Below are 23,457 nucleotides of genomic sequence, written 5' to 3' on the forward strand. Positions count from 1 at the left end.
CACCAAGTGAACTGCGCCACACACAAATTCCAAAAAGTTCTCTCAAGAGTGATTGGTCTCCCATTTCATCCGCCCGCCCCCTCAACGCTTTTAGCCAATCGGCTTAGTGCCCGCCAAAAACATGGAATGTTCTCAAGTAAAAATTTATTTTGGTGGACAGATCAAGTAGAGGCTTATGATAATTTCTCAGAAGCGTGTGGACTTGTGACTGTGACATTGAAGTGTAATTTTGTTTAATTCGTGGTGAACACAGATAAACCATTTTAAAAAAAAATCTAGGACAAGATTTCCTACCCGACCGCACCGTTTTTTACTCTTTCGTGGATGGATGAACGTGAAACTCGAGTTCTTTTCCATCACGTGACTAGTAAAGGGGAAAGAAATTGTGGGAACCGAACAAGACAGTGGTGCATGTGTGAATTGACAGGGCAAAGAATCACACAATGCTTTATACTGACTGCATTCCTTGTGCTTGAAAAAAACGGGACCGAGTACTTTTTTTTAATAAAACAAAGCGCTACTTCACAAAACATACATACCGCTATTTTTTTTTCTGATAGGTGTTTCAGAGTCAGGAAAACTAGACTGGGGAGGGGGTCAACACATCAATCCACTGTAATCCGCCCCTCTTAATTTTGCTCCATCACATGTGCAGTCATCGCTTTAGTTCGACATTTGAGTGGAAGAACTGGTCAATCTGCTCCTGCAAGTCTACTCTATGCTCTTTGCCCTAAAAGACACAAGCACAACTATCCCTAGCAAATGTCCTTCCTCCCCTCCAGGAAGTCATGATTTTTCTCCCGCCAAAAATGTGGCCACGATGATAGGCTGGCCAACTTGGGCGGGAGTTTTCCTTGGAACTGTGCGTTCTCCACTCTTGTGAACACATTTCTCTCACGGCATACTTTGGAATTGCGGAGGATTTTTTGAGCCCGATTTTATTCTGCTGAATTATGTCTGCGGTCCGAGCATTGGCACTGGCCTTGCTTCACATCATCTTTATCTATATTCAGCGATCGATCGATGCCTGCAACAGTTACTGGATGCGAGTGGTTAGAAGAAGGAGAATGCTTAGGAAATCACTTGCACTGAGGAGCATACCTCCACCTTTATGGAGAACAAGGAGAACAGCAATGACCAGAGCACGTTTTCTCGCTGTAGCCGGAATCAGAGTCCCCCGTCGCTACTGGATTTATCCCCGTAGCAGGGACTGGTGGGACAATTTCGTCACTGCCATATGGGATGACCAGCTGTGGATTGAAAATTTTCGTATGACCAGGGAGACTTTCAATGAATTGGTTCATTCCATAGGGCACCGCCTGTCCCATCAGCGCACCAGACTTCGCAATCCAATCTCTGTGGAGATACGAGTCGCCATAGCACTTTGGTATCTTGCCAACTGTTCGACTTACCGTCAATGCATGAACCAATTCGGAGTGGGTATTTCAACAGTGGCAGGAATAGTCTTGGAGGTCTGCTTGGCGATAGAATTGGAGCTACTCAGTAGAGTCGTGTGCCTTGGACCTGATGTGGCGAGGGTGAGTACGCACTCATCTCCCAGAGTAACAGTCTCCATTCAAACTGTACTGGTCAAAGATTACAATTTGAAGCACAAAAAACTATGTTGCTGACATTTAGGCAATGAGCTGCACCTTTAAACCAATTTTATCGTGCCATGAGCTTTCGAGAGTCGCGGTTCCCTTTTTTCTTGTGCGTTTGAACAAGCGAACTGTGATTCTCAAAAGCTTGAGCTACAGTAAAATTTGCAAGTGCTGAGGGTTCTACTGTACTCTTTTTTATTTCACTAGTACAGACTACGGCTAACTCCTCTGGATTCTGAAGATGTGAGACTGCCTCAGCGCTGTAGTGAGAAGATTATGAATATAGGCGGTGGGAGAAAGAGGGGATTCTCTCTAACAGCAATCTTGTTTTTTTCTCTTTCATTGCAGATTATGTCTGGATTTCAGAAACTTGGCTTTCCTCATTGCATTGGTGCAGTTGATGGCACCCATGTTGCCATTTGCAAATTTAAAGGCCGTGGACGGGAGTACATCAACCGCAAGAAATTCAATTCCATTCTCATCCAGGGCACGGTGGACCATACTGGAAGATTCATTGATGCAGAGGTTGGCTGGAGTGGGCGGAACCATGACGCCTTTGTTTTTGTGAATTCTGCAATTTGTACGGCAATGGATGCGGGGGTGTTTGTGCCAGGCAACCCCAGTCTTACAATAGAGGATGTAACCGTGCCACCACTCATCATATCTGATGCAGCCTACCCCATGAGAAGGTGGCTGATGAAGCCCTTCAATAGGCCCCACACTCCCGCAGAAGCATACTTTGACCGCTGCCTCACCAGAGCTAGGACCATAGTGGAAAGATGTTTTGGACGTTTGAAGGGGCGCTGGAGGTGTTTGAGGTCACAGCTTATGGTTGCGGAGGAGAATGTGACCTGCATAGCTACCGCGTGTGTGGTGCTACATAACATTTGTGAATTGAAAGGTCATGGCATTCCAGAGGATGATTCTCCTGTGAGGCCTGTGGAGGTGGATGAGGAATCTCTTGAACTCCCTGTGGGAGACAGAAGGCACCGGGAGGAGGGGAAGTTGGTGCGCGATGCCCTTGCACGCCACATGTTTCGAAACAGAAATCTAACAATATAAAAAGCTCTTCAGTCTGATTGTGAAAAAATCTGTGGTTGAACTAAGAAACGATTGTTGCATGTTCAGAGGTTGGACTCACGGTTTCAAAAAATGTTTCTTGTTGGTTTTGCCTTGATTGGATGTGTCATGCATTCAGTTGCAAGTGTTGGATTCCTATGAAACATGGTTTGTTAGAAAGCTTTGTTTAGAGATTCAATGATGATCTAATGAGTGAATTCTCATTGTTCCATTCCTGTTTTGAAATAAATTTTTATAACATCATGGTAAGAAATGTTCTGTTCGGTGGGCATCAAGTGAGCAGGAGGGGTTTCCACAAAGAGGGAAAGTGAAAAAAAAAGGGTTCATCATTGCACAGCCCAGGGGTGCCAAGATGGTCAGCACACTGTTGAATGCTAGCTTATCCGTGTGAAACAGCATCAGATCCACAAACACCCTCCCCCAACGTCACACTTCCACCCACAGATATGGCTTGGCATTCAGCCACAGTGTTCCCTGCGATGGGAACCACCTACAGAACAAAGGAAAAATGACAACTACACACCAAAGTACTCTATTATAAAAAAACCATTCTCTCCTTCAAACTAAAATTGAGAAGGACAGTGTGAGACATAACACAGGCAGTACATAACACAACTAACCATACTGTGCAGAATTAAACCAAACTCTATCACAGGAAATAAAAAAATTTATTTCTTTAAGGTCTTTCGGGTTCCCATTTGGTGGGCACAACAGGACACGAAAGCAGCCTACAACACCAAATAACACAAATAGCATGCACAAATTCTGCCAGCAATTTTGATCGGGGGATTATTGTGTGTGAATTACGTAGTGTTATCTCTCGGGTTGAGGGAATGCTGTCACGGCCTTAGGTCTGCACCCACCGGTTTTTATATTCAAACAAGTGACATAAAAAACCCTTTCTTATAGCAATTGTGTTTTGGGTTGTTCTGTAAGGTGAAGTGACTTGTGCCCTATTTTCCCCTATAATAATAATAATAGCATTCGATTTATATACCGCCCTTCAGGACAACCTAATGCCCACTCAGAGCGGTTTACTAACTGTTATTATTCCCCCAAAAAAGTCACCCTGTGAGGTGGGTGTGGCTGAGAGAGCTCCAGAGAACTGTGACTCGGCCAAGGTGACCCAGCTGTCTTCAAGCGGAGGAGTGGGGAATCAAACCCGGCTCTCCAGATGCCCTTTGGTGTTCTCCCCCACCACCAATGTAGACGGTGTCTGGTCTACCGCACGGTTAAAGGCACGAAGTGGTGTGGCACGAGAACCGCCCTTCGAGGTGGAACCAAATGCCCCCCCCCTCCAGGTTGGTTTGCTTTGGTGCTTGCTTGGGGGGTTGGAGGGCAGGTAGGAAACGTTCCCCTGATGTTACTGGGCATCTTTCATGCAATATTCCTAACCCCAGAACGACCAGCCTCTCTTATTTTCAACGTGGGAGATGATGGAGAAAGAGGGTGCCAAGAACAACATATTTTTGAGTCCATTAAAAGGACCACCCAACCGGCATCTGCCTGAACCATGTTAGAGGAAGTTAGGACAGGTGGGAGCAGGCACCATGAAAGTTGGCAGCATTTTGATTACAAAAGGCCACCCTGAACTACCTGGGAAGATGAATTCCTTTTTCTCCATATAGAAACATGGATATTGTTTGAAGAATGGGGCACCTTGTTTTGGAGGCCATAAAATCTTTATGAAATTCATGTGGAGACGGAAGGGAAGGTCTCCAACGGTTTGTGTTGGATTTGGTCGGAAACCCCCCGCCCCAAGCTCTGCTAACTCTGGCAGAAGGTTTCGGAATCGAGATTCTAGCCAGTAAGCTGGTTCTGTGGTGTCTTTCCGTGTCAGTGTTCCCCAAGTACTGACAAGAATTCCTGATTCTTAAAACCAAATATATACAGCTGAGACAGGCGGCCCCTGCACACCCCTACTATTATCCCCGAAATATTTCCAGCTCATGTTTTGAGTAGCATTGTTCAGCAATCCGATGTACGCATGAACCTTTTCTTCCTTATCAAGCATTTCGGCGAAGGTGGGAAACATTTGTATTTGAATTCGCCCCTGCACTCATGCTGTGTGTAGAAATGGCCAACCTTTATTTTGGCGGAATTTTTTTTTGGGAAAAAAAATTGCTCGCAATGATTAACCCTGACACAGCCAATCAGAGACGTTTATTTTGGTCGGAATATGATGTCTCTGACAAATCAGGATTGGCCTCTTCGACCGGGGAACCCAGGACTACAGGAAATAGTGGAAAGTTTTGATTTCAATCTTAACAAGTCAATCTGGAAGCGTCGAAACGTTTCCACGACACTTCCGGGTTCCAGACATGCCACCACGGAGAACTAGGGGCACCTTTTGGCAATTTGAGGAGGTGTCCCTGCTTCTGAAAATTGTTCTGCACCTTGGTTTTGCAGCCGATTTTATGTCGAGCGCACACCAGCGCAACAGGGGGGCGTACCATGCCATTGCGAGGAAGCTGACTGATGCTGGTTATAGCCGAAATGCCAACCAGTGCAGGACCAAATTTAAAAGGCTGAAATGCGAGTTCATGGCATCCCTTACGGCATGCCAAGGCATCCCAAGCTGCAGCGGGCGGATCCCACACCATCACTCAATGATGCGTTTGTGGATAACTGCTGGGAGACCACGCTGGGAGGATCGCCACCATGAAGGTAAATGAAGTAATGTGGGATGTTTATTTTGTGAAGGCACACCTCTAAAAATGTTTTCACCATGCTTTAAGTGAGATGGGCCCCCCCTTGCACCATCATCAAACACCGGGTCTTCCCCCCCCCCTCACCCATCCCAATCCCCTCACTAAGATGGAAATGTATGTTGGTACAAGGCACCAATTTCCTGAATGAGAGGAATGTTGGATGGAAGTTTTCAAGGAAAAACCCCAGAACAGGCATGCTGTGTTGGGATCAGCACATGGAACACAGGAACACGTGGCACTGAACGGCACTGGGACTGTGCCCTGTCCTTGAAGACTATCCCACCATGTTTAAAAGTTGTTTTGTTTCTGTTCTTTGGGAAAGGTTTATGGTTTATGTCTGCACATATTTTTAATGTGTTCTCTTAAAGATGACTTGGCTACTGTGCGGTAAGTAAAAACAGCATTCCACACACCTCAGCCCTTATCATTCCTCCATGGGTAATCCCCCCCTTCCCTGCCCAAGATCCCAAACCGGCCTTCTAATCTAAACGGCATTCCCAATATCCCTACACATGATACAGCATCGGTTGCCTAGGGTGATCAGCATTTCAACATTCCCTTGCCCCAGTGTTTGAATTAGTCAGAATTCCTTGTTCATAACATTTCATCAATACTGCTCTTACTGATGTTTTAATTCTCTTCATGTGTTTCTCCAGCAACATCATACAGACATGAGGGGGAGGAGGAGCCCACGGAGGAAACAGGCTCAGAGGTGACCGTGCCAATGGATGAAATGGCCTTGCAACCCAGTTCTGAGGCAGTGAAGCAAGAAGAGGGAAACTGCTCCGAGTTCAATGAAGAAGTCACACCTCAGCAAGCAGTGATTCCACCAGAACAGCTGACTGAGCATTCAGGTACACAAATGGAACTAACTACACCGTCATTCTGCCACATGTTAAACACGTGCTCTGTAATGATAATGAACAAAATTAAATCAAGTTCTCCAAACCCCCTTTTCAGGTGACCCCTCTGAGGAATGCATTCAAGCGCGGTGTCCACTACACACTGTAAATGTGCCTTCTACATCTTTGGCAAGGGAACAGCCCCTTGAGATACTGGAGACTGTTCACAAGGCAGTGGGAACATGCCTCAGCTGCGGTAAGTAACCATCAATGACTTACTACGTTTGTGAACACAGAAGTGGCCACTCTGCGCTTACACCTTTTGTTTCCACAGCAAAGAAAACCAACAGAAGGATGGACAGCCTGCAGGCCTTGGTGAAGAAGCTAGAAAACAATGTGAGGAATTTGAATGAGGAGAACAAGAAATTGAGGTCCGACATTGATAATGTGCTGTCAAGGTTTAAGGAGATGTAGAAAAGATTTATTTAACATGCATGTTAGTTAAGTGTCCATATGATGCCTCACATGTAATCTTTCAAGTTTTGAAAAGAATAAAAAACAAATTTAAAACTGTGTAGTTTCTCCCATGGGTCAACATTTCAAACAACCGTGGTCAAAAAATAGATCTGGCAAACCGCACCTGGATTGCGGTGGGAAACAAAAACCAATTTTTTTCAATGGCCATTGTCAACCCCTCGCCAACATCGAAAAACACAATTACAGCTGTGACAAACATAATTTCAACAGCAATGATACGTGTGATATGCAGATTCCAACCCAAATGCTGCACCGGAAAAACATGTGGGGCTCAGAGGGATGGATCATATCTTTCTCTCTTTTTAATGATCCGAGCCCTTTTTCTTAGTGGTGCCTTATCATGATCGTTATCGCGTGTTTTGCTGTTGGCATTTTGGGAAGTTTCTGCAACCGGGCCTGCTCTTTGCTCCCTGACAAAGAGTTCAGTCAAGGAGCTGAGGGCACCAACAGCCCTATTAAGCCCCTCCATATTTTGTGACTGTGCCTCAATAAAAGCCCTACGATCCTCTCTTGCCTCCCTGATAATGTCCTCGTGCCATCTTGTCTCTGATTCCATGGCTGCACGCCAATGGCTGGTTGCCTCCAGAATTTCTTCACGTTCCTTTCTGTTGTTCTGTTCCTCCCTCTGTGCCTGAGATAGCATTCTCTCTGCAACGTTGGTGAGGACAGAGACGCGCCTGGTTCTGGTGCGCGCCTTTTCTAAGCGTGTAGCAGGAGACAGTTGTGCCGTGGGGACCTGCAGTTGTTCCACTGCTGGTGGATTGTTCAGATCTCCTGTTGGAAAGGACAGTGGTTATGCAAGTAGTAGTTACAAAGGAGTTTGCGGAGGTCACAATTTCAGCTCTTTCCTACCTTGCGGATCCTCTGCACCCTGTCCTGTCACCTCCGGGAACTCCTCTATCTGAGTTAAATCTGGATCTTGGAAATAAAAGATTTGGTTGTAAAATGAATGAGTTGATCTTCTTCATTCATGCTCACAGAAGTCTTCTTGACATCAGCAGAACGATGTTTACACCAATATTTTCCATGGTAGCCCAACCCCCACAAACAGATAATTATTTTGAGACTATAGCCATGTTCCTCATGGAGCGGAGCATACCAGGGCTCATTGGGAGGGCAGCATTGATTGTTGACCACAAGCACCCCACTCTATCTGTATCTTACCGTCTGCGGCATTTTCATCCTCTGGATCGGTTATGGCCATTGGGGGGGCTTCTCCGATTGATGTTTCTTGTTCTGTGGAAGAACCTGCAGTAATTGAAAACAAGTGATAGGCTGGTAAACAGTTTATGTACCATGGTTCTCCAGGGGGGGGGGAAAGGGAGGTGACGTTACAGACCATTGTCAGGTTTGGATTAATGCTTGGTGGAAGATAACCCAACCACCTTTGGGATACCTTGCACATTGCTGATCAAGGTGAAGTCCCCCTCTCCTTTCACAGAGCCCTTCTCTGCTGAAACCTGCGCCAGCCCCAGTAAAAAACAACGTTTCCCGCCGCTAGCTTGCCTTGAGAAGCGGATTTCCACAATATTGGTTATACGTCCCCATAGGCAGAATAAACAACACATCCTTCCACGCACAAAAGTTAAATCAGGGAAATGCCCCCCCCACTTGCGCCTCATCCCTCTCCTGCAGTGATAACCCAAACACAATCAATCCGTTGAGCATATCCCCGAAATCCTAAGCAGAAGGAAAAAATGCCCCTGAGACTCCGGGAAAGTTCTGCCCAGGCGGGGCACACTGGAGGGCACAGCGAACCCACCCCAACCAAGGACCAGTCATGTCGGTCAAAACTGCATGCTCACCTGAATCATTGGGAGTGGAAGCGGGGACCGCCTGAAGATGTAGAGTGACCATTGGATGTGTGAATAGTTCCTCTGATCCCTCCCATGAAGCGGGAACGCCATGGTTCAACCGATCTTCCCCCATGGGATCGGCATTGCTCACCGACTGCAGGTTAAGACTTCTTGCCACCCTTTGTGGCCGTATGCTTGCATCCCCTCTGAAAATTCTTGCAAGCTGTGCATAGAAAGGGCATGTTGCAGGGGCATTTCCCGATCTTCCATTGTGTGCCGCGACCCTCTTGTACTCCTGTCTCAAAGCTTTTGTTTTTGTCCGGCATTCGAGTGCGGTTCTTGCATGGCCTCTCGCCACCATCTGCTCTGAGATGCGCTCGAAAACATCAATGTTCCTGTGACAGAGCAATAGTGCCTCTTGCACCTTCTCCTCACCCCAAAATTCAATGAGGTCCAATGTCTCCTTCTCCCTCCAGGAGACCCCTCTCCCGCTGGTTGGTTTTAGTGCAGCCATTTCCTTGAGCAACCGTTGAGCAGTGCGCGGAGGTGGCACAGATCGCAGGAGTTGAATTTCCCGCCCAGCAAATAATGGCACCCCATTGGTCCACAAAAATCACGTGATCCCAGAAGGGGTGAGTTTGAACCTCGTTTGAGGGCACCACCCACTGCCCCAACCCCATTCCCATCCCGAAAAAAGGAGTCAAAATATGTAGAACACACAAGTGGAGATGTCCCAATGCACCTTTGCATCCACAGAACGCAGAAACGTTATGGCCAATTTTATTTTTCATTACTGGAAAATGTTGATGGTGGTTCCTGATTGAATTGTCAAAATGCAGAGAGTTTTGGGTGGAGAGGGGTTGTCACTGAAACGTTTGGTTCATCATGACCACAATCGCTCACTGCTAGGCAAACATTTTTTTTAAGGGGGGGGGTTGGAAATGTGAGGCGCGTAACACGAACTTATCAGGATGCAAAAGACGGGGAGAGAAGAATAGAGATGGCACCAATGGAGATGTACCGCTGAAATGTTTAGGTAGCGGGGAAAAAATGGCGGACGAAGCATTTGGGGAGCTGGAGATGCAGACCAATCAGCTTCCGACGACAAGAATTAGCGGGGGGAGAGAGAAGCAAAAAAGGGACAAAAGTGTTCACACTGGGATTTATCGGATCAGCATTGAGTTGGCAGTGGATTATGGGAAAATTCGCGGTATGTCCGCAGTGAGAAAAATCGGGGATAACCCAGACTGACAGCGGCTCTGCGTCCCATGGATGCCTTGCTAATGTGAAAACTCTGAAAACATGGGATGCAAACCAGGGACAGATACGCTGCTAAGTGTGAGTGTGAAATAACTCTGAAAGTTATCAAAAAGATGTTTGTGCACGTTCTTAATAATTTATTATTTTGTTAGTTTTTTATTGCCAGAAAATGTCCATGATCTCTATTTGTCACCTTTAAATCCAAGGGACAAATTAACCTCTATGTAAATTGCTAGACACTGGCTGAGCTTGCAATAATGAATGAGAAGGAGGGTATTTAATGCAGCAATCTAATTCACACTGACTTCAGAATAAACCCCAACTGTTTACTGCCAACTAAGCATGCTATTAGTTTGTTTGGTGTGATAAAGCTACTGCAAAGAAGAATCTGATTAATAATTATCTTAACTTTTTCCAGATGTTCAGATGTAAATTATAAAGCCAAGGACTATATCATGTTATTTGCATAATTGATTAATTCTACCCATATATAGCATTCAGATAATTGCATCAAATCTTACATTGAGGACAATATTCAAGGATGAGAAGAAACATGAAACAATTCTTAGCGATATATTTTGATCTTATGCTAGTATTTGTTTTGGTCTCTAAGAGTATCTGTAAATATATCCTCAATCAAAATGTTTTTCAATCAATATATCTAATTCTTAATATGGCTTGATCTGTGGATATTTAAATCTAGAGACTGATCCATAGACAGACAAGACAAATCTTTCTACATACCAAAGAAAAGCCCCAGGTTTGCAAAAAAATCTGAAATATTTTTGAAAAAATCTTGGGAGGGATAAAAAAACCTCAAATAATGGAAGCATAGCCTGTAGGTTTAAGAAATTAATGCATTCAGTGGCCACTGCTAGGCAACCACGCAGGATTGCCAGCCCGTCAGCCTTCGTTTTTGTGAGTAAAAGGTGTGGGGAGGTTCCTTTCCAGGGCCAGTTTGACCTTTTAAGGAGGACTCATAAGGGCCAAGCTTGGAAACAACCACTGGACAACTTGATACCATATGACTTGCATGACTCAGCCAGACCTGACTGCTTGCTACTAGAAGCGTGTGATTTGGTATTATTGAGCGAAATATATTCCCCCCAAATACCTATTTGGTATTACTCAGGTATATCTGGATATATCAGGCTTATTTGGGTATATTGGGATAAACTAGTGTTTGTGCGTGGAGAGTGCTCTCAAGTCAGAGTTGACTTATGGTGACCTCCTAGTGGGGTTTTCATCGCAAGAGACTAACAGAGGTAGTTTGCCATTGCCTGCCTCTGCAACCCTGGCCTTGGCAGTTTCCACACGGCTTACCTCAACCCGGAACGCTGCTTAACATGCCGAAAAAAGACGCCGAAGATTGCGTTTTCTCGTGCGAGTTTTGCTCGATGTTGTGCAACATTGTGCAAACTCGCGCGAGGAAACGTGATCTTCTGCATTTTTTCTGGCATGTTGCACAGTGTTCCAGGTTGAGGTAAGCCGTGCAGAAACGGCCCTTCATTGGAGGTCTCCCATTCAGTTACTAACCAAGGCCGACCCTGCTTAGCTTCTGAGATCTGATGAGATCAGGCTCACCTGGGCCATCCAGGTCAGGGCAAACTGGTATTTACATCTCCAAATAATCCAGACATATTCCAAAATATCTAGGAATCTCATTTTAAAGATTGCCGCAGTTTCTGTTGCCCCCCCTCCTTTTTACAGACTTTTAGACTTCCCAGGCAACATGTGGAGGGAGGAGGGAGGCTGCATTAATGTGTTTGTGTGTGTCCGTGTTGCTTGCTTGCCATATGCTATTGCCAGGTCTGGCTTCTGCCTTGGCATTACTGGCTTGCTAGGTTGGATGCTGAGATTCTCTGGTTTGATGTTGGTTCTCTTGGTAGGTTTGGTAGTATTGGTAGGGTGATATCTGCAGTTTTGGTGTTCTCCCTATATGAGCCCGGGTGGACTCTCCAATCCAGCAATAAACAGCTGTTAATGATCCCTGGCCCCAAGGAGGCCCACTTGGCGTCAACCAGAGCCAGGGTCTTCTCGGTCCTGGCTCCAGCCTGGTGGAACGCTCTGTCACAAGAGACCTGGGCCCGGCCAGATGTGTTATCTTTCCGCCAGGCCTGAAAGACGGAGCTGTTCCACCAGGCATACGGTTGATGCTGGCTAGGGCCTCCCCACTGGCCGAACTGAGGAAAATCTGCCCTCCCTCCACCCAGCCTCTCTGTTAAACATCTGTGGAGAGGACTGTGTGGTGGATTCTTTTTTGAGAAGTGCTACCATACTGTTTTAAATATTTATAATATTTATGTGATTTTAATTCTGTTTACGTGTATGTATATATCTTCATGTTTTATATTGTATATAATCCACCCTGAGCCTGCTATTGCGGGGAGAGCAGAATATAAATCTAATTAAATAAATCAATCAATAAAGTATTCCAGCTCTCTGGAAAGATGGAGCAGAAAGTATTCAGAATTCAAAATGGTTGCCAGGTCCTCGTTTTTCTATCTTCGACAAGCCAGGCAGCTCATCCCTTATCTCTTGACCCACGACTTGACTACAGTGGTCCAGGCAACGGTCACCTCTCAGTTAGTTTACTGTAACGTGCTCTGCGCAGGGCTTCCCCTGAACTTGATCTGGCAGTTACAGCTGGTGGAGAATGTGGCAGCGCATGACATCACAGGATTGCCGAAGCATGAGCATATAATGCTGGTGCTGTGTCAGCTGCACTGGCTACCAGTGGAGTACCGAATCAGGTTCAAGGTTTTGGAATTAACCTATAAAGACCTATGTGGACTGGGTCCAGCGTATCTGCGGGACCGCCTCTCCCCATACGAACCCCAGAGGACTCTCCGTTCTAGTGAGAAACATCTGCTAAAGGTCCCTGGCCCCAGGGAGGCTCGCCTGGCATCGACCAGGGCCAGGGCCCAGCCTAGTGGAATGCTCTGTCTAATGAGACCAAGGCCCGGCAAGATTTGTTATCTTTTCGCTAGTCCTGCAAGATGGAGCTGTTTCACCAGGCATATGGGCGGTTCTAGGCGGATTCCCCCTCCCCCGGCTGGTTGATGGTTGATTAGGCCCTCCCCACCACCAATACCTCCGCTTAAAAATCTTTTACTGCAAAGATGCTCTGGAGATGATTTAAGGTTTGGTCAGTTGGACTTTGTGCTGCTATGTGTAAAATCTGGATGTGTAAATTGTGTAAATCTGGATATTTTTATGGTTGCTAATCTTACCATATAATTGAATAAGCGTATTTCAGACAACTCACTTTATACCCTGGTGCACCACCAGAGGGTGCTGCCATGGATGGAAGCCTAAGCAAGGCACCATGACCCTCCAGAAAATGTGCCATGGTGGGAAGCCCAAGCCAAGATCACGATGGGAGCAAGTGGCAAGGCCTGCCTCCCGCCTTCACCCGGCTAATATTAGGAGTGGAGCAGGTGGCAATGCCTACCCCTTGCCTTCACCCAGCTGGAATTAGGAGCAGAGCAGGTGGCAATTCTCACCCCCACCTTAACACAGCTGGTATTAGGATGGAGCAGGTGGGAATGTCTACCCCGCCTTCACCCAGTTGGTATTGGGAGCAGAGCAGATGGCAATGCCCTCTCCCCACCTTATCCCAGCTGGTATTAGGAGCAGAGCAGGTGGCAATGCCCATCCCCCGCCTTAAGCCAGCTGGTATTAGGAGTGGAGCAATGCCCTCTCCCTACCTTATCCCAGCTGGTATTAGGAGTGGAGCAGGTGGCAATGCCCATCCCCCACCTTAAGCCAGCTGGTATTAGGAGTGGAGCAGGTGGCAATGCCCTCTCCCTGCCTTAAGACAGCTGGTATTAGGAGTGGAGCATGTGGCAATGCCTAACTCCCACCTTAAGTCAGCTGGTATCAGCAGCGGAGCAGATGGTAATGCCCGCCCCCCTGTGAACCAGTAGGGATCAGGAGCAGAGCAGGTGGCAATGCCTGCCCCCTGCTTTCACCCAGCTGGTATTAGGAGCGGAGTGGGTGGCAATGCTCACCCCCAACTTAACACAGCTGGTATTAGGACAGAGCAGGTGGCAATGCCCATCCCCCACCTTAACCCAGATGGTATTAGGAGTGGAGCAGGTGGCAATACCCTCCCCTGCCTTAACCCAGCTGGTATTAGTGGCGGAGAAGGTGGCAATGTCCACCCCCCCGTCATCACCCATTTGGGATCAGGAGTGGAGCATTGCCCACCTCATGCCTTCACCTGGCTGGGATCAGGCGCAGAGAAGGAGGCAATGCTCTTCTTCCTTTCACTCAGCCGGGGTAAGGCACAGAGCATGTGGCAATGCCCGCCCTCTTCAACCTACTGGATTAAGCCACTGAGTAGATGTCTCCACCCTGTTGGAGTCAGGAGCCAAACATCCAGTAATGCCTGCCTGCTCCCCTCCTTTAACCTGTTGGAGCAGGAGCAGAGCAGGTGGCAATGCCTACACCCCCTTCATCCAGCTGGGATCAGAAGCAGAGCAGGTAGTAAAGCCTGCTGCCCACCTTCACCTGTCAGGATCAGGCGTGGAGCAGGAGGCAATGACTGTTCCTCCCTTCACCCAGTGGGGAGCAGGCAGCAATACCTGCCCCCCTTCACTCAGCCATAGGCACAGAACAGGAGGTAATGCCCCCCCTTTACCCAGCACGTATCAGGCATGGAACAGGTAGCAAAGCCCACCACCCCTTCACATGGCCAAGATCAGGCAGATCAGGTATGGAGCAGATGACAATGCCCACCCCCATCCTTCACCAGCTGGAATCCATGATGGAGGAGAAGTGATTGCCTGCCTGCTCACCCTCCCCTTTCTAGAGCCCGTGGTATTTTTTCCCACAACGGGCTTTGTTGCTAGTGTATAATAATTGTTTTATATATTTTAACATCTATGTATCTGCAATCTGCCCTAAGCCTGCTGGAAATGTGAGGAGGGTGGAATATAAATTGAAAATAAATATATAAATAAATAAATGAATAAATAAATAAATAAAATCTCAAATTCAAATCTTATATTGGTGATTTGGGATCTGAATATCGAATATGTATGGTGTACCAGATACCCAAATATGAATAATACTGATTTTTTTAGGGTATACCTCTACTTGCTACTTTTCAACCATAGCAAACTCACAAAAACCAGTGTAGTGGTTAGAGTTTCAGACTAGGGGCCAAACTACAAGTGACGAATGACACTTGAACAGCAAGTGGATTGAGTGGAGGGCAAGTGAACAGGGAGGAATACACTTGCTGTTCAAGTGTCATTCGTCACTTGTAGCTTGCCCCTAGGATCTATGAGACCCATGTTTGAATTCCCATACTATCATGGAAGTTGACTTTTGGCCAGTTACATGTTCTCAGCCTAACCTAACTCACAGGGTTCTTGTCAGGATAAAAATGGAGGAGATGAGAATGCTGTAAACTAGTATTTACAGCATAAAACTAGTGTTTATTGGGGATAAATATGTGGTATAAATTAAGTAATTAAATGTGGGGGCAGATAAAAGATTTGAGTGGGTAAAAAGGAGAAAAGAAAGCATGGAAAGGTAAGGATATGGGGGTTACCATGAGAAGGAAAAAAGGGAACAGTGGAGAGGGGGGATACATGGGAAAGTGAAGTGCCCCTACGCATCCTGCAGGGTTCCCCACTGTGCAGCTGGGCCCAGCATGGTGGTTAACACCATACAGCTGAGCCTGGTCTAGGCCAGTGGTTGGAAACACACAGAGTTTTCCCATGTAGTGGCTGTCATGAGGAGGGAGGGAGGAAAAGCTGAAGGCAGGGGGCCATTAAAAGTATACTGGCTTGTAGATGGGAAGATGAGAAGGAAGCTGGAAAAGGAGACAGGCTTTGGAAGCTTTCAGGGAAGGGAAAAAAGAAAAAAATGGGGAATGGGAAAATAAGAAGGCCTCCACAAGTCCTTGCAGGTCCTCCTCTTGTACAAAAATATTTTTTTCTATTTACCTATCATCTATTTCCCTGTGCAAGCACATGTGTGTACATCTGTACAATCTTTTCTTCTAAGTATGGGGTAAAGAATAAACCAATAATAATAATTTCTTCCCTGTTGAGATATTCACATGCAGATGTATCTCATTCCTAATGTTAAACTGGATTATAAAGATGGTTTCATGTCATGCATGTCATGCACATATTTATACTCATTAACAGATTACACACTTACAGGGTGTGTAAGTATTGTGAATTTCAAAATGCCACAAGTGCCATTTAAGTTGGTTAAAACAAAGGTGAAAGAAAGGGGGAGTGTCATAGGGGCAAATTGGGATGTTTCAGATCAGGAAAATGGTGGAGGTGGGGGTGGGGATACTTAAGTCATCTTTCCCCATGGCCATGGTCTAATCTGAATCAGGGCTGTGATCACCTAGGAAAGGAAAGCCCACATATTAACAGGACTAGGACAGACATGCGGGTCCTTGAGGACCTTACAATATGTTACTGAGTTCTACAAATTAAAATGTTGCTATAGCTTAATACATGATATCATTCTGAATTAATTTTAATTATGTCCTCGGACAATAGTGTATTAAAATTAAATTCATACTGTAAAAAAACCCAAAGCTCTATCATTACTGAAAATGATGCTAAAAGTGGTTGTATCTCCAGGGCAGAAGTAAGTAATGGCAAACAAGTTAAGCTGGTTTTAGATTATTATTTTAATGTTTATATGTGAAGTGACTGTAAAGGTATGCTTAAGTAATGTTGTAATATTCGTTCTTGCACAGTACAGTTGGTATTGCATAAGTCACAGCTGTACATTTTATATTTTTACAGGATTAGATGACTTAAAAAGTAATAGATCCAGAGGAGTTAGCCGTGTTAGTCTGTAGTAGCAAAACCAAAAGAGTCCAGTAGCACCTTTAAGACTAACCAATTTTATTGTAGCATAAGCTTTCGAGAATCACAGTTCTCTTCGTCTGATGCATGGAGGGCAAAAAGAAACTGGTCAGATATAGAGGAGGAGAGGGGAGGGCAGAGTAGATGCAAACAGCTCCTTCTGATATGGAGATGCAAACAGCTCCTTCTGATATGGAGATCAGTTTGCTTCTGTAAAGGAAATCAGTTACTTTTGATAATGAGATAACCATTCATAGTCCCTATTCAGTCCCAGCTTGACAGAGTCAAATTTACATATGAATTCCAATTCAGCAGCTTCCCGTTGGATTTTGTTTTTGAAAGGTTTCTGTTGAACTACAGTGACCTTTAAGTCTTTGATGGAATGTCCTGGTAGATTGAAGTGTTCTCCCACTGGTTTCTGGACGTTGCCATTTCTAATGTCAGATTTGTGTCCATTTATTCTTTTGCATAGAGGTTGGCTGGTTTGTCCAACGTACAGAGCAGATGGACATCGTTGGCACATGAGGGCATATATCAGATTGGAGGATGAGCAGCTGTAAGAGCCAGAGACAGTGTAGTAATCTAGTGCAAGCCTTGATATTGTCCTCACATTATTGGAGAATAACAGGATTCCCAATGCTATAAAAACTTAGCAGTTTTTCAAATGCTCAAAGCACTTCATATATATTATCTCAGTAATCATTATAGCAGTGCTGAATGGTAGCCAAATGCTATCATTCCCACATTAAAATGAGAGCCTGAGGCTGAAATATACTAATTAGTGGTCACTGATATCATCACTGAAAAGGACCTCAAAAGACCTCAGGTAAGCTTTCATATGGTTCGTGTTATAAAAAGGTTCTATACAATTACTGCAAATCACAGAGGACTTTTTAATTCTCCCAATGCTTCACATGCACTTGGCTGGGTGTATCCCTATTGGTGGTCCCATGTCCAGAAGCCATTTTGTGAGGCTACCAGCTGTATTGTTCAGATTAATCTATAAAAAACAAAGAACAGAAATCAGAAGTAAATACACCAGGTAGATCAACTCAGTTCTATTTCATGGGGTTTGCTCCCCAAGAGTCCTGGCATGGGCATAGCCTTAAAAACTGAAATGTAACATACAGTTCTAATTAATTCAGCAGAATTCCTTACATGGGACAAGAGAATTCACATCAGCAACTTTCTGACTGAGTGCAGTGAACAAAGTAAAATCTTTAAAGACACATTGCTGAAATAAAAAGAGGGAAGATGTGTTTGCGTAGCTTGAAAATATCATATCCAAAGCAAAACCTTCCCTTCAAAGTGTATTGATTTTAGCAAATTCATAGGACTCATACACTTGCTAATCAGGGAAACCTGCAGACGAACAGGGACAAGATGCAAGCAAAACTTTCACCGATTCTTTTGAACTGAAGTCAATGAGCATTTTATTTTATATCTGTAGTTCAGTTTTTCCCCCTTCCCTTTCCCTGGCGAACCTTACATCAAATGCTTATGCTGTAATGAAAAAATCATCACATCCATATAAATTACAAATGGTTTATGTGAATTCACATTATTTGGGCTATTCTTCACTATAAATAACTGGCCTAAACCCATTTACCTAAATTATAAACAAACAGCATTGTTGACAATGGCACAATGAAATCACTTGTACCGATAACAAGAAGCAAAAAACCTGGCCTTGAGCCATGAATTTACAATGAGTCTTTAATGTAGTACTTCCTTAGGAGTATTGCCTGCAGTGAGATTTACCTATGAACAGATACTAGTAACTTATTTCAGAACATGGCCCCTTCTTCAGTTGAAGACTTCTTCAATTTCTATTTTATGATTAGAGAGGTAAAAATTATTTCTGCATTTAACTTAAGGAAAAACTAAATAAGACACTGAAAGATTGTGTCCCTCCAGCGCTTAAAAAAAGTGAACAGAGCAGGAAGCAGGGACCCACCTTTGCATCCTTTCAGCTATTGAACTGCAGGAAGGAAAAAAACATAATGCCTGTGTTTTTACTTTCAGGAATGATTTGTGGGTGGGGCACTTTTGATAGCTGCAACCAGTGCTTTTTTTCAGGGGGAACGCGGGGGAACGGAGTTCCGGCACCTCTTGAAAATACTCGACAATAGTGCTTGAAAATAATATGATTTCAAAGAATTCCGTGTGTTTCTTCCTCATTTCCCTCTTGAGAGTTCCGTCACCTCTTTTCCCAGAAAAAAAATCCTGGCTGCCACCATGTAGGGATGGAAGAATTTACATACACACACACACATTCACTGTGCAGCTTCAATCTGAATAGTGGCAATGCATAGATGCAATTTACTTTGTCAAAAAATGTAGGGTCTTCAAGGATTCGAGGATCAATTCAAGGATCTTTAGCATCTCATCAGTTTTCAATCTTAATGAGAGCTAAATATCATCACTGTTGTAATCGATTGCCCATTTATTTATTTGTTCATTTTACTCAGATCAATCTGAAAGTCTCAGTGAGAAGCAAATATAGAAGAGTTTTGTAGCGCCTTAAAATGTTACTTTCAATTGACGGAGTTGTGTGTGTGCATGTTCATACACACAGGGAGTTATTATGAAGAGGTCAGAAAGCCTAGCATTCCCTCACATAGGTGTGTCACTCAGCATTGCAGAGCACAGATGAAAACAAGATCCAGCCAGAATAGCAAAAGGTGCAGTCAAAAGTGGGTATAGACCATTCCCAACTGTTGATGAGTTGGCAAAGAAAGATGAATAGTCTACAGAAACCTGTAAGAAGAAGCAATTACTTTCTGTAGTGAGTTAGCCACTACTACCAGTACTTGTTGAGTCTGATAAAGTCAAAATTGCTCATGAATTGCAGTTTAGCAGCTTTTACTCTTTGAAATTCTTCTGCTTGTGATTTTAAGGCTTTTGTTGAATGTTCAGAGAGACTAAATGTTCCCCTACTTTTTTTTTTTAGCATTTCCATCTTTTGACTGGTTAGCAGCTCTTAATTTTTCTCAGTAGAGACAGGTTGTGCAGGTGAATGACTCCCAGTATGGCTGATGTTGTTGGGTCTTAAAGATTGTGTAGAGCATCTGATTGGCATACAGAAGGTCTCTGATTCATTCCCCTGCGTCTCCAGTTAAAAGGATCAGGTAGTGCATGATGTGAAAGACCTCTGCCCAAGACCCTGGAGTTGACAATACTCTCCGCCATGAACCAATGGTCTGATTCAGCATGAGGCAGATTCATGGGTTCAGTGACACTTGAGTAGATACGTTAGCACAGGGATTTGTTTGTGGAGGCTAATACCAGAGTGTTCATTTGCATTGTGTGGTCCGTTGCTGTTGATGAGTAGTTACTTGCTTCAGGTTGAGGGGGAACTGTCTGTAATTAAGAGCAGACCCAGGCCCAGGTACTTAAAAGGTATAAAAGGAAAGGAGCAATAGAGCATTATATTGACATGCTATAAAAATTGGTTACAATTACTGTAGGGATTATTATCTTTGTAAATTCAGTTTTGATTTTTGGCATGTATATGATTTGTAATTTTGCATATTAAAAACAATTCCACAAGCCTCCTAGAAATCAGTTCTTTGTAGGGAAGTGTCAGGTAGAATTCCTCACCCGTACTGATGAAATTAATGCTATGCAGAAAGGTAGACAACTCTTTTAACCTATAGTGACTTTGGGAAGACTGGGACAAAAAGCATCCCCCTTCCACACCCCCCCAGTGTCCTTGAACACTCAGAGTGAAGTCTGGCTTTCCCCCAACTAACCATCAGCTTGGATGAAGCTGGCAATTTGACAAAGCAGAGTGGGGAGGTTTTGCTAACCTCTTAACAAGTTCTAGATTCAGTTCCAAATGTGAGAAGCCTTTAGACACTTCCTTTTTTGTTTTGCTTTGTGGGAAGAAAGGCCAAGCCCTCTTTGTACAGAGGTGGTGGGAGACACCGACTTTCCATGGAGTTTGTTCACCTCATTCACTGATGCAGTTTTCACGTCACATCATGACAATCCTTACATATTTTTATGGCAGAAACTGTACATATAAAAACTGCATGGGTTGCATTCAAACATGTATATCCTGTGTTTATTACAATACAAACCTAAATGTAAGTCAAAGTGCAAAAGTGGAGGAGCAAATAGGAGCAAACAATAAAGATACAAAGTTCCTTTATTGGCTGGTCTCTTATGTGAGAAAATGAAGGTCTACAGCTGGAATAAAAATATATAATATATGCATAATATATAAGGTCATTTACAGATGTATACACAACATCTCCACCTGTAATTTTTATGGGAAGGAAAAATAGTATGAAATTAAAGAATCAGAAGTTTTATTCACACTTAGTAGCAGCAAAATTGTAATCATTATTTAAAGCAGCAAAGGGTAGAAATTGAAAAAGAAAATCCATAGATTGCAGACAGAAACGATCTGCCCTATACAAGCAGACACCCATGAACTCAGATATAAGAAGTTTTTGCCTCCATGTCTTTTCTGAGCTAAGTATTAAGGATGACAAATTTACAATACAAAGTTCTTCACAGCTTTGGTCTGGCATACTTACGGGACCGCCTCCCTCCCTATTTCCTCCATGGCAGCTTTACTCATCTGAACAGGGTCTCCTGCAGGCACCAGGCTGCACATGGTTGAAATCAACAGCAGCCCATACACGGGCTTTCTCTGTGGTGGCCCCTATCCTGTAGAATGACCTGCCTGAGGAGGTCAGGAGAGCCCCCACTCTCCTGGCTTTCTGCAAATGATGCAAAATCAAACTATTCAAAAAGGCTTTTTACTCAAATGGGAGGGCTGTATTGTAGGGATGGGGTCTCAAATGCTTCGCTAATGAGTTAGGGATCATAGACTTCATCACTATTTTGCCTTACATATTATCTGTTGCTTTAAATATGTACTCCTATGTACCACCAGTGCTCCATGTTGTCTAATGTTAGTCCTATAATTAATTATATTATTTCAGTATTTTTTCTGCTCTATATTGGATTCTTGCTAATGCTATGTATTTTAAACTTGTTTACACTATGGCATTGTTTGTGGAAATGTCCTTGATGGTGTATTGAAATGTACTTGATACTGATTGTACTAATCTCATACTGTGTAATCCACCTTGAGTTTCAGTGAGAAAGGCGGACTATAAATGACATAAATAATAAAATAAATCACTAGCATGCATTCTTAGCAATAATTCCAGAGGGGCAACTATGTTTGTCTTTTGCAACAAAAATAAACAGAAGTTTTTTTTGCTTCTTAAAGGCTTTTTAAAAACAGCATAATCTTTCACAAACTACAGCTTGCTTCATCTGACACAATGTCCTTACTGCAGTTGCCAACCCTGGGTTGGGAAATTCCTGGAGGAAGGTTGAAATGTTCTTCCACTGGTTTCTGAATATTTGCACAGAAACTGACTTAGAGAATGAGCAAGTGGGTAAGTCCAAGATGCTATAACTGATGATACTGAATCTTGTAATGCTATTGCCTGAATATATGGGGACAAAGTTGGCATCTTGGTTTGTTGCAGGGTCTAATTCCTGTGCTTGTGTCTCTTTTAGGTGGCCCATTGTTGTTGGTTAGATGCTGTTTTAGCTTGGGCAGGATGCTGTTGGTAAGAAAGGAAAGACCTGCCACCCAAGGCTTGTTTGAGAAAAACATCATTATTCAGGTTGGTCGATACATTAGAGTAGTTAGAGGCAGATGCTGTAACTGTTCTGTTGTTCTTTTGGGGGGCTGTCATGTAGTAGGCTATTTCTGGGTACCAGTCAAACTTTGCAGATCTATTTCTTCACTTCACTGAATAGGTACTGTAATCTTTAAAAATATGTTGTAAATCCTTCAGGAGTGTGTCGCTGGAGTAGATGCAGTTGTAGTACTTGTTAGTAAATAATGGATCAAGTGGTATGCTCAATATGATAGCATGAAGCATGTTTGATGATCAGCAACTTTTTAGTAAAGAGTACTGCTTATGTGATAGTACTCTGGTGTCCAGAAAGTGGATCTGTTGTGTTGACTGCTCCAATGTCATGCTGATAGTGGGATGAAAGACCTTGAAATTCAGTTGGAATTTCTCCAGAGCATACCAACCAAGAATGCTATTTCTGAAATCGTAATGGACCATGTGGCCTTATGAAGCATGTATAGATAGTATATTGTATATTCCTGTTGGCTCTTTCCTGTCATTGTTTCATAGCAGGATTAGGATAGATTCCTGCTATGCCCTTATCTGGCTTGCCAAGAAAAAGATATAGTTTCCAACAGCACATCCAACCTTCATGCTCTTAGTTGATAATTTTTCAGTCCTGTGCAATGAGCCAAAACTGCCTTCCGCCTTTAAGATCTACCAATCATAGTTAAGATTGAGGGATTTCTTCAACAGGATAAGAAGAGCAATGCCTAAGCCCATTAACAGTTCTAACATCAGTGAGGATAGAGCCAATACAAAGAAGTAGAGCCAATCTACACATTCGGATTAATTATGTGGTGCAGCTTTGGACTTCAGACCACAGTTAGAGGATTAAATATATCCCGTTTTTGAAAAGAACTTAAAGTTAGAAAAACAGCACTTTGAGGGAAAGGTTTTATGTTAACCTATTAGTCATGTCAGACTAACCTTATCTCTATTAGTCATGTCAAACTAACCTTATCTCTTTTCTTGAGAAAATTACTACCTTGCTGGATCAGGGGAATGATGTAGAGTAGACATAGTTTATCTCGATTTCAGTAAGGCTTTTGATAAGGTTCCACATAATATCCTTGTGGACAAGTTGGTAAAATGTGGTTTGGATCC

General features: G+C 43.9%; 1 protein-coding gene across 1 annotated transcript; it reads left to right on the plus strand.

Moving 5' to 3' along the window:
- Positions 1-953: 953 nt before the first annotated feature.
- LOC129323431 (putative nuclease HARBI1) lies at positions 954-2,663 on the plus strand. The gene is made up of 2 exons (XM_054969961.1): positions 954-1,538; positions 1,950-2,663. Exons 1-2 carry the CDS (start codon positions 954-956, stop codon positions 2,661-2,663), a joined length of 1,299 nt encoding a protein of 432 aa, XP_054825936.1.
- Positions 2,664-23,457: the final 20,794 nt, after the last annotated feature.

Source organism: Eublepharis macularius, chromosome 2 (genome assembly GCF_028583425.1).
Source record: "Eublepharis macularius isolate TG4126 chromosome 2, MPM_Emac_v1.0, whole genome shotgun sequence".
Lineage (NCBI taxonomy): Eukaryota > Metazoa > Chordata > Lepidosauria > Squamata > Eublepharidae > Eublepharis > Eublepharis macularius.